This window comes from Balaenoptera acutorostrata, chromosome 1, assembly GCF_949987535.1.
Source record: "Balaenoptera acutorostrata chromosome 1, mBalAcu1.1, whole genome shotgun sequence".
Taxonomy (NCBI): domain Eukaryota; kingdom Metazoa; phylum Chordata; class Mammalia; order Artiodactyla; family Balaenopteridae; genus Balaenoptera; species Balaenoptera acutorostrata.
The window spans coordinates 1,282,456-1,295,365 of NC_080064.1; the positions used below are offsets into that span (position 1 = coordinate 1,282,456).

Below are 12,910 nucleotides of genomic sequence, written 5' to 3' on the forward strand. Positions count from 1 at the left end.
ACTTTCCTGACAATGGCAGTTTGTGCTTGTCTGAGACCAGGTGTTTTCTTCCCATGGAGTAGGGAGTAGGGAACAGGTGGGGCCAAGGAGGGCAGAGCTGTCTGTCGGGGTCTCTGTCAGGACCTGCTGATCGGAGCCTCGCAGCCCACTTCCCAGCTGGGCCTCTGAGCTGCCCCTGAGGCCAGGGGCACCTCATCACTGCCAGCACCCTCTTCTCTCAGGTCTCGGGGTGCTGCTGGCTCCAAAGCCCACCCCCAGGTCCTGAATGATCTTGATCTCTTACAAGCAGTTTGCCGATCCTTGGCCTCCTTGGCCCCAGGACACGGAAGCACACGGGGCAGAACTTGGTCTCCTTCCCCACTGGTCCCAGAGCCTGGCTTGTGCTCACGGGGGTACGAGCTCCACAAGTGTGTATTTATCTCGCAAGTGAACACGCACATGACCAGCTGCCCATACCCATCAGCGTGGCAAGGGCTGGAGAGTGAGCTGGGCGGCCCTGGTGCAGCAGGTTCCTGGCCCTGCCCCCCAACATGGGTGTGCCTGTGGCCTGGACCCTCCGCCTCACAGTGTGGCGCGTGGCCTGTGGCAGGGGTCAGTGGGGGGCGCAGGCCACTGGCCAGGGCAGCTGCTGCAATGAGCCGAAAGGAGGAAGGCCAGAAACTGGGGGCCCCCAACTGGGCTCATGGAGAAGACGGGGCCTGGCTGACTCTCTCTAGGTGCAGCTGTCCTGGCCCTCGGTGGGTAGGCCCTCGGCTGCTCCGGAAGCTCCGACATCTCTCGGGGAAGGAGACCTCAAGTCCACTGAGGCGGAGAAGTTTTAGCGACCAGTCCAGGCCCTCCCTGAATCTCAGGGCCCTTCACGCCTCACCTGTCCCCCACCCTACACCCACCCACTTCGGTTTCAATCTGGGTTCTGAATCTCTGGGAATGTTGGTCGTTCCACCTGGCCCCTTCCCAAAACCCCTTCCTGGAGCCCTGCAAAGCCAGAGGACGGGGGGGTGGACGGGGGGTGGGAACCCGGGAGCCAGGCACTGCCTGTCCAGGGGGCCTCAGGCTCAGGGCTCTCCTGGGAGTGCCCACTTGGCCGAACGAGAAGGAGGAATTGTGCGTTTGGCTGGAAACCCTCCCTGGCCGGCCCTCTGGTTCTCCAACCATCTCCTTTCAATTACAGGTTGCCTGACTGTATGGGAGTCAAAGCCACGTGGAAGGAACGGACTCAGGTACAACAGAAATTTTTTTGGTCCAAATGGGACCAAGAAAACAGCCTCCGAAAGCAAAGAAGTCCCTTTTTTTGTTTTGTAAGGACCCCTTTCCTAGTTTTCCTGTGCCAGCACCCGTAGAAAAACCTCGCGTTGGGGGCACTGGAGTGAAGAGTGGAAGAGACAGTCCCCAGGGCACAGGCGAGGGTGGGAGAGGGTTCACGTCCATGGCGGGGAGTGGTCAGGTCTTCAGACGTGGAGCACTGCACCCCAAATCTCAAGGCCTCCCTTGAGATTCTGCAGCCATGCAGGTGTGGGGTCACCTGCCCATCCTAGCTGCATCTCCAGACACCTGCCCATGCCTGAGGGCTGACAGAGGCCTGCAGAGACACCGGGTCGGCTCCCTGGGGGGCAGACACGGCCCTGGGGAGTGCTGGTTTGGGGCCAGTTCCAACTTCCACTGGGAGGCAGGAGCAGTAGGTAACAAGCTGAAGGTCACACAGGCTGAAGTGGGCATGGCCCTCTCGCCTCTGCCCAGCACTGTGGCCCCCCCCACGTGTCCCCCAGTGCCCAGGACAGCTTGGGTGCCCTTGTCCTATGGAGGAAAAGATGCCACTGCCCAGCTTGGCTGGACTGTCCTTCTGCCCTTGGCTTGAGCACCACCAGAATCGTCCTCCTGATCTCAAGTCCCCACCCCCTAGGCCTCTGCTGGATGCTGATTCCTCCGGGGGCCCCCCAGCCAGCCTGTCCAACTTCAGGCCCCGGTCTTGTCCCACCCAGCACTTTCTGGTTTGTCTCTCCCTCGTGATAGAACCACGACGGACAGTGGGGTCTCCCACTGGCCATGCCCTGGGTGCCCTGCAGATGTATCAATGGCTCCCTGGGCCTGGGGGCTATAGGGTAAGGGTCGCGCCGGCTTGCCAGGGGCAGGAAGGAGCCAGCTTCCTGAAGACCCACCCTGGGCCTGGGCCTGGCAGCGACCTGGATGCAAGCCCTGCCCTGGAACTGGTGGGAGGCGCAGCCGCTGGCTGTGTGGGGGGACCACCGTGCAGGGTCATGGGGTGGTCGGCCCTGCGGCCAGTCATCCCTTGGGGGTGTTGTATCGCGCCTGCATCGCTTGGGGGTCCCCAGAACAGGCTGCATGGTGTCTGTGTCCCGTGTGGGGTGTTGCAATCCCAACGTGTGTAGTAACCCACATCGTGCTGCTCGGTGTCCCTGTCCTATGTGGGACGTGGATCATCTGGCCTGGCGTCCCCATCGCCTGCGTGGGGACCCCGGGGGCTGGGAGGTGGGCGGTGGAGGGTGTGCCGCCCCGTCCCGAACGCCCCTCAGCTGGTTTGCGGTTGTAGTGGGGACCTTGTGTGGGTTTCTGGGCTCTGGCGGCGATGCGGCGGCGGGACGGGCGCCTTCGCAGCCTCGCAGGAAGCTGCCGCCACCGGATGGGGGGCCCGGGGCGCAGCCGCCGCCCCCGCCCCCGCCGAGTGGCCTTCCGGCGGGCGGGCCCGAACGGAGCCGAATGGGGCTGAGTCCCGGACGGGCGGGGCCGAGCAGAGCCGAGCGGAGCCGAGCGGAGCCGAGTCGCGGCCGGGCGTGCCCGAGTGCAGCCGAGCGGGCCCGAGTCCCGGGCCGGCGGGCGGGCCCAAGCACGGCTGAGTGCGGCGGAGCGCCGAGCGCGGGCGGGGGGAGCGCGCGTTCCTGGAAGAGCCGGACCGGGGGGCGGGCGCATTCCTGGCCGGCGCTCGGCTGAGGCGGACGCGCGGCCCCAGAAGACGCGCGGGGCGGGGCGGCGGCGCGGGGCGGGGCGGGGCGCGGGGCGGGGCGGCGGCGTGAGCTCAGCGCCCGGCGCTCAGTCCGAGCTGGAGCGAGCCGCCGGGAGGATGTGCGCCGAGCCCCGCGCCGCCGCCGCCGCCGCGGTCTGAGGCCGCCCCACAGGCGCTCCGCCGCCCCGGAAGCCGCGCGCGCGCGCGCGGGCGGGCGGGCAGGCCGCGGAGCCGGGCGCGGGCGGCGGGGTGGGCGCGGGCCGGGCCGGGAGGCCGGCGGCGGGCGCGACGCGGCCGGCCAGCGCCGCCGGGACGAGCCGGGCGGGCGCCGCGCGGTGGGAGGAGCGGGGCGGCGGCGGCGGCGCGCCGCGCGAGGACGGCCCGGCGGGCCCCGCGCCCGCGCCCCCGCTCCTCCCGGGCCCCTCGGCCTCGGTCGCCGCGGCGATTCGCGCCTCGCGGCGCCGGCACCTGCCCGCGCGCCCCCCGCGAGCCCCGGGCCCGCGAGCGTTGGCGTTGGCGTTGGCGGCGCGCGCTGGGGCATGCCCCGCGCCTAGGGCCCGGGGGGCGCGCGGGGGGCGCGCGGGGGGCCCGGGCGGCGGCGGCGGCGGCGGGCGCGGCGCGGGGCGCGTGGATGTGGCGCCGGGCCCGGGCGGCGGCGGGCTCCAGCGGCGGGACCCCTTCGCCCCGCCCGCCTTCCCCTTCGCTCCCCCGGGCGAGGCCGAGGCCGCGGCCGTGATCGGCCGGGAGCCGGCGGCGGGGGGAGGCCGGGGCCGGGGCCGGGGGCGCCGCCGGGGCGCGCGGGGCAGCGGCGGGTGCCGCGGGGGCCCGGGCGCGCGGGAGCGGGAGCGGCCTGGGGAGCCGGAGCGCACCATGGAGGCGGCGGCGGGCGGCCGCGGCGGCTTCCAGCCGCACCCGGGGCTGCAGAAGACGCTGGAGCAGTTCCATCTGAGCTCCATGAGCTCGCTGGGCGGCCCAGCCGCTTTCTCGGCGCGCTGGGCGCAGGAGGCCTACAAGAAGGAGAGCTCCAAGGAGGCGGGCGCGGCTGCGGTGCCGGCGCCGGTGCCCGCGGCTGCCGAGCCGCCGCCGGTGCTGCACCTGCCCGCCATCCAGCCGCCGCCGCCCGTGCTGCCCGGGCCCTTCTTCATGCCGTCCGACCGCTCCACGGAGCGCTGCGAGACCGTGCTGGAGGGCGAGACCATCTCGTGCTTCGTGGTGGGCGGCGAGAAGCGCCTCTGTCTGCCGCAGATCCTCAACTCGGTGCTGCGCGACTTCTCGCTGCAGCAGATCAACTCGGTGTGCGACGAGCTGCACATCTACTGCTCGCGCTGCACGGCCGACCAGCTGGAGATCCTCAAAGTCATGGGCATCCTGCCCTTCTCGGCGCCCTCGTGCGGGCTCATCACCAAGACGGACGCTGAGCGCCTGTGCAACGCGCTGCTGTACGGCGGCGCCTACCCGCCGCCCTGCAAGAAGGAGCTGGCGGCCAGCCTGGCGCTGGGCCTGGAGCTCAGCGAGCGCAGCGTGCGCGTGTACCACGAGTGCTTCGGCAAGTGCAAGGGGCTGCTGGTGCCCGAGCTCTACAACAGCCCGAGCGCCGCCTGCATCCAGTGCCTCGACTGCCGCCTCATGTACCCACCGCACAAGTTCGTGGTGCACTCGCACAAGGCCCTGGAGAACCGGACCTGCCACTGGGGCTTCGACTCGGCCAACTGGCGGGCCTACATCCTGCTCAGCCAGGACTACACGGGCAAGGAGGAGCAGGCGCGCCTCGGCCGCTGTCTGGACGACGTCAAGGAGAAGTTCGACTACGGCAACAAGTACAAGCGGCGGGTGCCCCGGGTGAGTGTCCCGCGCCCCGGCCGGGCCCGGGGAGTGAGTGGGAGGGCGGGCTGCGGAGAGGGTGGGGGTCCCTCCTGGGCCAGGGGCTCTGCCTCCCCTGCACGTGTCTCAGGGTTTGGTTTGGCTTTAAGGAAACTTGGGGTGGCGTTGGCGTTCCCGTAGATGGCCATGTAGTTGGGAGGAAGGTCCTCCTGTCCGACTCCTAGGACAAGCTGCTTCCCTGGTTAGGGGCCTCGAGGGCAGGCCAGGGTGGGTGAAGCCTTCCTGAGGCCCATAGCCGGTGCCCAGCTGGGCCGGGAGGGGCAGGCTTCAGACCTCGGACTCTTCTGCCCTGAGTCCCGGGAAGTTTGATCCCGGCCGGGCCCAGGCTGCAGCTGGCAGCCCAGGCCTTCCTGGGGCCCAAGGAGGTGTTCGGGCCGAGTTGGCGGAAGGGACCCGCCCTGGCCCTAACGCTCCTGGGCTGGCACTCAGAGGGGCGCCTGCCCCTGTGTCCTAGCAGGCAGAACTTGGCCAGGCAGGGCCTGTTTGTGCCTTGAAGGTTTGGGAGACAGGCACTAAACCGAAGCCAGGTGTTCGGGCCGTGGTGGCAGGGGGCCGAGACTCGGCGACTCCAGCTCTGTGTGTCTGCCCTGACCTGCCAGGGAGTGGATCCCAGAGTCCCCCGTGTGGGGGCGAGGGCCACTTGGCACTGGGCTCGGGGACTGGTCAGCGGGCACCCGGGGCCCCGAGTGTCAGGGTAGCTGCCGGCTTGCGATTTGTTTTGGACGCGCACGTTTCCTTCTCTCCTTCCCTCTAAAACGCTGAAGGGCACCGCGGGGAGGGCCGCTGGCCTAGGCCCCGTTGTTTGCCTGACGGAGGATCTGTGTGATCCAGCCTGGCAGCTCCCAGGCCACTTGATGCCGAAACCATTCAGTGGGGTCCACGCTAACTTTCTGTGACATCTCCCCCCTCCCCGAGTATTTGTAACTTTTCTTTTAAATATCCAGGCTTATTAAATTGCACACACAGAATGCTGCATTGGCTCAGCTATTCTTGGGAGGCCTGATTAATTCAGCTATTGCATCAAACTTTTTTTTTTTTCCAAATCTGTGAATAGATGCTCCCGCCCGGTTTTCTCTGGGCGCCCCTCCAGCGGAGTGTCAGAGTCTCAGGGAGCGGAGGAGGGGAGGGGAAGTGAGGGCCTGTCGCCTGCGCTCAGAGGGGGCCACCGCGTGCGTTCGTGGATTTGTGGTGTTTCTGCCCTTGGCTAGGCTGGCGCCCAGGTGGCAGCTGTCTGCAGACTGTGGGGCTGGGATTGGGCGGGAGGGACAGTCTGAGTGGGCAGCGCTGGTGGGGGAGTATGCTGATGGCAACGGCCGGCGGCGGATCCCAGCAGGCTGGCCGGACCCTTCGTTTCAGACTGGGAGCTGGCTCTGGGTGGCGTGGTGGGCGCTCCCTGCACACTGGGGGCCTTTCTGTTTGGGGTGCCCGCTCCCTCGACAGCCATCGTGGCCCGAGGGAGCCCTGTGTGCAGGATGGTGGTGGGTTCTGGCCGACTGGGTAGGCCTGTAGTGGGTAAGCCCGTGGTGGGTCACTTACCCAGGGTGGAACGCAGAGGGGCTTGTCTGACAGGGTGTGTCTATGTCTGTGTCCGAATCTTGGTCATGTATGTTTGTGGTTGTCTTACTGGGGTGGGCTCTTTGTTGCAGCTGCAGGCCCGGGCCTTGGCCCCCTTGCAGCAGGCTCTGCTCTTCTGGACATGGGTGTCCGTAGGCTCAGCTTGTGGGCCCAGGGACTGCCAGGTGAGAAGGCAGGACCGTCCCCTGAGCCACAGTCCCAGAGAAGAGGTCAGAGCGTGCTTTCGTGCCCGGTGATTTCAACAGATGGTCAGCGCCACCCTTTCTCCTTCTGTGCTCCCCCCAGCGCCACTCAGAAAGCTCATTCACTGGTTAAAAAAATCTCCCCAGTGATGACGAAGATGTGATTGCTGTAAGCAGTTGGGGTCCCCAGGCCGAAGTGTCAGCACGGCCTAACCTCGCAGCGGTGGTATGGGCCGGCGGTCCGGTGTCCCTCCTTCCGGGCCTCGGCCGTGTGGCTGGCTGGCCGCTCACGCACTCCTTTGCCTTCCTGCCACTCCTCCACCTCGGGGGGCACTCCTCCTGCTGGCCTCGGCCACTTATCCTGTTCCCGGGACTCTGCCCACTGCCTTGGCTCTGTGACCGTGCGGTTGGGAATTCTGGGGTGCGGGGTCCCTTTCAGAAGTCGCCAGCACAGCTTGTCTACATGCCAGGGACACCCCACCCGTGAGAAGGGGGGTTCTGAGGCTCAGGATCAGGGGGACCCATGGCTGCCCAGACCCTGCTTGTTCTGGAAGAAACTGCCTGGAAGACCCCCTCCCCGGCGCCCTGTCCGCCTCTGTTCGCTCCTCCCACTCCCTGCTTGACAAATTATTCACGGGTTGTGTTTTGATCTCTTCACTTTTCTCGTAGCTTATTTTAATATTTTTGATCCCCCGAGGCCGAGGGCAGAAAGGAGCAAAGGGTGTGCTGGCACTGCTCTTGTGGGGGCCGTGGGTGCCGGGGCCATGCGGTGAGCCGAAGAGTGGTCCAGGTGCTGGGGGCCAAGGCGTCGCCGGGTCTCCTGCCAAACGGAGGCCCGCGTCTTCTGCCGTCAGCAGTGGGCGGGGGCCAGGGTTCTCGTGGGGTCCTGGTGCCCGACGGCCTTCGCTTGCCCTGCTGTGCCTGCGGCCTGACCACGGTGGGGCGGCAATCCCTGTGGTCGCCCCAGCGTGGGACCGAGTGGGGGGGCGGGGCTCCAGCCTGAGCTGGAAACCCTTGAAGGTGGCGTGTCCATGTGTGCCAGCCAGGGCCCTTCTCAGTGATGCCCCCCACGCCACGGGGGCCCCAAGGATGTGCTCTCGTCCGTCCCACGGCTGTCGGGGCTGCCGGGGCCCTGGCTGCTGTCCTCCGTGTCCCGCACTGGGCGGGTCTGACCGTGGAGCCCCACTGGGCTGCTCCCATGTCCTCGCCCTGTCCCTCGCTCCATTCCTCACTAGCTGCCTGACCTTGAGCAAGTTTGCCTCAGTTTCCTCACTTGTGAAAGGGGGACTGTAGTAAGTAGTGGCCGTTGGCAGTGTTTTTTGGGGCGTGTTTAGGTGATGAGGTCATAGGCGGGGCGAGGATGTGTCCTTTTGCTGCTGGGAACGTGTGGCAAGGAGATGGGGGCCTCAGAGCCTTCCCACGGTCCCCTGCCCTTTTCTTCTGCCTAGTCGACTCTGTCCTTTATCTGATGGCATTTGAACCAAACCGGACCGGTGTTTTAACGGTACGGCTGCTATTAGTCGTGGCGGGGCGTTGGTGCTGCCAGCCTGCCTGCCGCCCGGGACGCACCCCTCGTTCCGCGGGAGGGCTCCTCGCAGGCCGAGCAGGCGGCAGGGGGGTGTGCTGTCTCCCTGGGGCTGGAGCCAGGCCGGTCCTTGTGTGGTTAAGAAACGGGCTCCTGGGAGCTGCTGCGCCTTCGGAGGGTCCCGCTTCTCAGACTGGAGACCGGGGATGGTGTTCGCTCACTGAGCCTCTGTCATTCAGACGCTGCGTCCTTGCAGGAGTCTTCTTCGTAGAGCTGCCTGCACGGCAGGGCTCGCGGGCCGATGGGCGCCGTGCTGTGTGTTGTGAGCGTCCACGGTGCGGTCTGTCTAAATTCCTCGCGCTGGAACCGTTTCCTTGCGTCACCTGATGACGGCTCTCCAGTCAGAGAGCAGTGTTTTCTCAAAGTAGAGACCCGGCCGGGCTGTTGGCGTGGCGGAGCGTTGAGTCTCTTGGTCTCTGTTGGGGATCGGCTGTGGCTGTGGTGGAGGGCGATCGGGGCCTCTAAGCAGGCTGCGTGTTGTGCATTCAGGCTGAAATGGCCACGGGAGGGGATGGAATCGGGAACGTGTGACAGATTGGAAGGGGCTCTGGCCAGCATGCCTTTCCCGGCACTCCCTCTTTCATGGGAGGCTGTGCTCACCGGATGCCGTCAGGTTTGGCCATAGATGTAGAGGTTTGGCTGTCCTTTTTTTTTTTTCTTTAAGATATTTATTTCTTTATCTGTGTATATATCTATTTATCTATCTGTTTTTCTTGGCCGCGCCGGGTCTTAGTTGAGGCATGCATGCGGAAGCTAGTTCCCCGGTCAGGGCTCGAACCTGGGCCGCCTGCATTGGGAGCGCGTAGCTTAGCCACTGGACTGCCAGGGAAGTCCCTCGGCAGTCCCTTTGTCCACTTGTTTTGCTCGAGGTTTTCATGGGGCTCCACGGTGATTTCCTGGCTTTGGATGCTCAGCTGAGAAGGCGGGGTACCATCGGGTGATGTTGTGAGGCCAGGCTCCTGGACGGGCCCTGCCCCTGGTGCAGGAGGACAGGGTCTGCGGGTCGGTCTGGTCCTCAGCGCGAAGGCCCCAGAGTGAAGGCCGGGGCCTTGTCAAAAGGGAAACAGCAGCTTGAGGAGCCTCTGGTTGCTGCCCTGGGCCCTGTGGTCAGCCGTGTGCGAGGGAGGGAAGGCGTGGGGGGCTGGCCCTCAGTCTGTGTGCAGTGAGTGGGCCACGTCTGCCCGTCTTCAGCCATCCTGCCGATGTCCAGGACGTCTCTTTGGAGCTGGGCGGGGCCCTCATCTCTCTTGAGTGGCCCTCGCCTCTGACCCTCCTGCCCCCCGGGGCCCCTCAGTCAGCGCGGGGCTTCGAGAGTAGGGCCAGTGGCTCCCACGCTTCCTTGCAGCGCGTCTGGGTACCGTCTGTCTGAGATGCCAGGCGAGGCCCACGAGGAAGTCTGGGGAGGGTGACCGCCGGGCGCCGGGAGGGCCTGGGGGAGGCGGTGCTTCCGGGCCCTGCGCCCCGGCTGTCTGGCGGGAGGTGTCCGTGGCCGGCGGCCGGACTCTCTGTGGCCCGGAGACTGTTACACAAGCAGCAATAATGTGTCTCTTTCTAAGGATTGCGAAAGTTGGGGAGGATTTCTCCACTGGAAGAATTATGCAAGTTTCAACTGAAATGTTTTTTAGAAGTTTCTTTGTTTTGAGTTAAAATACAGAGGCTGAATTATTTTCTTAAGATCTGTGAGAGCTGCGGGAGAGGGAGAAGGCTCTATTTTTCCGAGGGCCCTTCCTTCCCTCCTGCCCACTGGTCATGGGGGTATGGGGCGAGGCCAGGGGGGCTGGGCCCTGAGATTGTGGGGCGGGGGCTCCGGGCCACACGCATCCGTGGGTTAACGAGGGCCGATCCGAGCCTCAGAGAAGGGACAGGAAGTCGGGAAGTCGTTTCCAGGAGTGTGGGGCCCACGCGGTGGGGTCTGAAGCTGGTTTTGGTCGGAGTTGGGTTAGCACTGCGAACGGTGTCCGTGTGTTCGTGTGAGTGGAGTGGGGCGGGCGGGGCCTTGGGCTGCATGTGTGTCCACGGTGTGACCTGTGCCAGCGTGGCCCGGGCCCCCATGCAGCCCCAGGGCAAGCGGGGAGCAGACCACAGCTCTGATGCTGCTTTGTGTGAACGCAGGGCTGGCTTCTAGAAGCGCCTACTTCAGCGCAGTGGGACGGCCTGGGGAGCAGATAGGATGCTGTCGGGTATTTGGCGTTTGCGTCTCCTCTGATTTTACATTTTTGATTTAGAAAGACTCAACACTGCGACTTCTTGATTTTGCAGCTACAGATAATTCAGGAAGTTGGCGTGGCTCTGTGGGCCGCGCAGCCCGCAGCGGTCAGGCCTGCCCCGTGGTCTGGGCTCTCCGGGGAGCCCTTGTTGCGGCCGGCTCTGGGGTTGTGTGTTTGTGGTTGTGTTGTCGGCTTCATGGGGGGGGGGGTGTTGGTCTCGGCTGGGTCCCCAGTTCCGGGCCTGGAATAAATACTCGTTGAATGACTCATAGAGGCATGAAATCACTAATCGTCAAGGTTTACTGGCAGCTTGGCTGTCGATGGCTAGAAAAGGAGAGAGCGGGGAGCTTTCCCGGGAGTGGACAGAGCTGTCCTGTAGGTGTCGGGCGTCCTGGCCGTGCTTCACGCTTGCTTGGGTCTGCGTGGGGGGTTCGAGGGACGGCTCTCCCTGGACGGGCGTCGCGTGGCGTCGGCCCTGACGTGGCTCTCGCTGGGACGCTGGTGGGCTGCTTCGAAAGGAACATCTCTTGTTGAAAGTAGGCTCCCCGCGACGTGGCCGGCAGTGTGGAACTGGGCTGAATGTCAGGACTGTAGGTGGGGGCGATGGATGCATTTTGGGGTCAGCCACTGGGTGTCAGGTGGTCCTGTGTGCCCGCGCTGGCCTCCCTCAGCGCCCGAGGAGCTGTTGGCCACGTCGTCACGGGAGCCAGGGGGTTGTGATTGGTGTCTGGGGACCTGCCCGAAACCTGGGCCTGGCAGCACGGTCTTCTCCGCACCCCACTCTTCCCAGCTGGGCAGGGGCGCCCCCGTGCCTCTCCTGGGCCACGTAGCGTGTTCCGGGAGGGCCGAGGGTCTGTCCCGCTTCGTGTGCAGGAAACTACCCCAACACAGGAGCCCACCTCCACATCCATGGGCCGTCACAGCCACACCCGCTACCAACAGCCCAGAGGGCCCCGAGCCTTGGGGAGGCCGGCGGCCCACCTGGCTCCGAGGCTGGGGGTATCTGGAGGGCCTGCGGGGCTGTGACTGGGTCTGTGAGTGGCCAGCTTTCTGGGTCCACGTCTGTTCTCTGACACCTCAGGGTTCTTTCATGTTCCCGTGGCCCTGGTTCATGGCTCAGGCCTGGCGGGTGGGCGAGGCATCCACGTGGCAGCGGCAGTGACAGGCGAGCTGGCCGGTGACCGCGTGTGCTGCCTTCACACCCGACCTCCTCGCTCTCTGGGGTCGCCATGGGCCTCGCGGTGATGCTTGGTGGTTCTCCCGCGGCCCTCGTGCTTCCTCCTGCCCGTCCTTGTGGACGCGTTCCTGTTTGCCCGGCGTTCTCCTCTTGGATCAACTCACTGCTGCCCTTCCACCCTTGGAACAAGAGGGGCGGGCCGTCGGCCCTGCGGACCCCCTCTCGCCCTGCGTGCGGCTGGGATGCCTCACACGAGAACCCACGGGTCCAGCCGTGGACGGCAAGGTGCACAGTTTTCACGCGGACTCGCCGGGCGCGGGCCGGGCCCTAGAGACAGTGGGGCCTCGGTGCCCCGGTGCTTCGTGTTCCAGCTGCCGCCGCCGAGTGAGGCTGGGCTGGGAGGCTGGGCTGGGAGGCGGGTGTGGTGGTCTGACTCCAAGACGTTGCCCCCTGCGGGGCGGGTGTGTCTCTGGAACCGCAGGGCCGGTGCTCCGTGAGCCCCTGGAGGAGTTGGGGCAGATGGGGCAGGGGGACTGCCGTGCTGCCCCTGGAGGAGGGGCAGGTGCATGTGTCCCATGAGTGGTTCTGGAAGCCCCTGGCCCCTCCCCACCGGAGGTCAAGGCAAGGCAGAGGTGCTGGGCTGCAAGGGGGGAGCCTTGGGGCCGGGGGGTCTCTGCTGGCCTCGCCCTCCTTCTCCACCTGGGGTAGGGACCCCAGGCCTGGCGTGAAGCCCCCGGGGTCCCAGCCCTGCCCTCCCTGGTCACGCCTGGGGCTGCTGGCTCCCCTCACCTGCCGCCTCCCGCTTCCTGGCGTTCGAACCGCGTTGCCCAAACCATTAAAAAAATTATACTCCCCAGTTGAATGATATGCAAATGTAGTCAATTAAGCGAGGGGATTTTAATTAGCAGTTTAAGTTCATGTGTGAAGTGCCTAGCCTTAATTACTTGACAGTTTTGTTGTAAATTTGCTAAGTTTTTTTTTGCAGAACTATCAAAACTGTGATTTTTTTTTTAACATCCTTGTATGTAATAAGTGTCGCCTAGTTTGCCTGACCCTAGTGAGTCTTCTCTGCATTTATAAAGCTCTTTAGGTTGTGAAACCAAGGTAGGCCCTGGGCTGGCCCCGTGTCACTCTAGGAGGTAAGCTGTGCTTCGTGTGGCCCCGGGCGGCTGTGCGGGGTCCTGGGCTCCCTGGTGGGGGACACTCAGGACCCTCCTCCCAGCCGGGGTCCGGCCACCTGCAGCGGAGCCGGGGCCAGGCCATGTGCCGATGGGTGCGACTGCAGTGGACCGTGGCCGTGGGCCCCCGCCCCGCCTGGCGCTGGGACCCCTGCGGGCTGGGTCC

The 12,910-nt window shown here is 65.5% G+C and overlaps 1 protein-coding gene across 1 annotated transcript in view; it reads left to right on the forward strand.

Moving 5' to 3' along the window:
- The first annotated feature begins 2,584 nt into the window (after positions 1–2,584).
- The window catches only part of SKI (SKI proto-oncogene), a 58,991-nt gene continuing 48,665 nt past the window's right edge, over positions 2,585–12,910 (forward strand). The window contains exons 1-2 of the mRNA XM_057558523.1: positions 2,585–2,699; positions 3,132–4,798. Of these exons, the coding sequence (XP_057414506.1) occupies positions 2,585–2,699; positions 3,132–4,798 (1,782 nt within the window). The remainder of the gene's footprint in view (positions 2,700–3,131; positions 4,799–12,910) is intronic.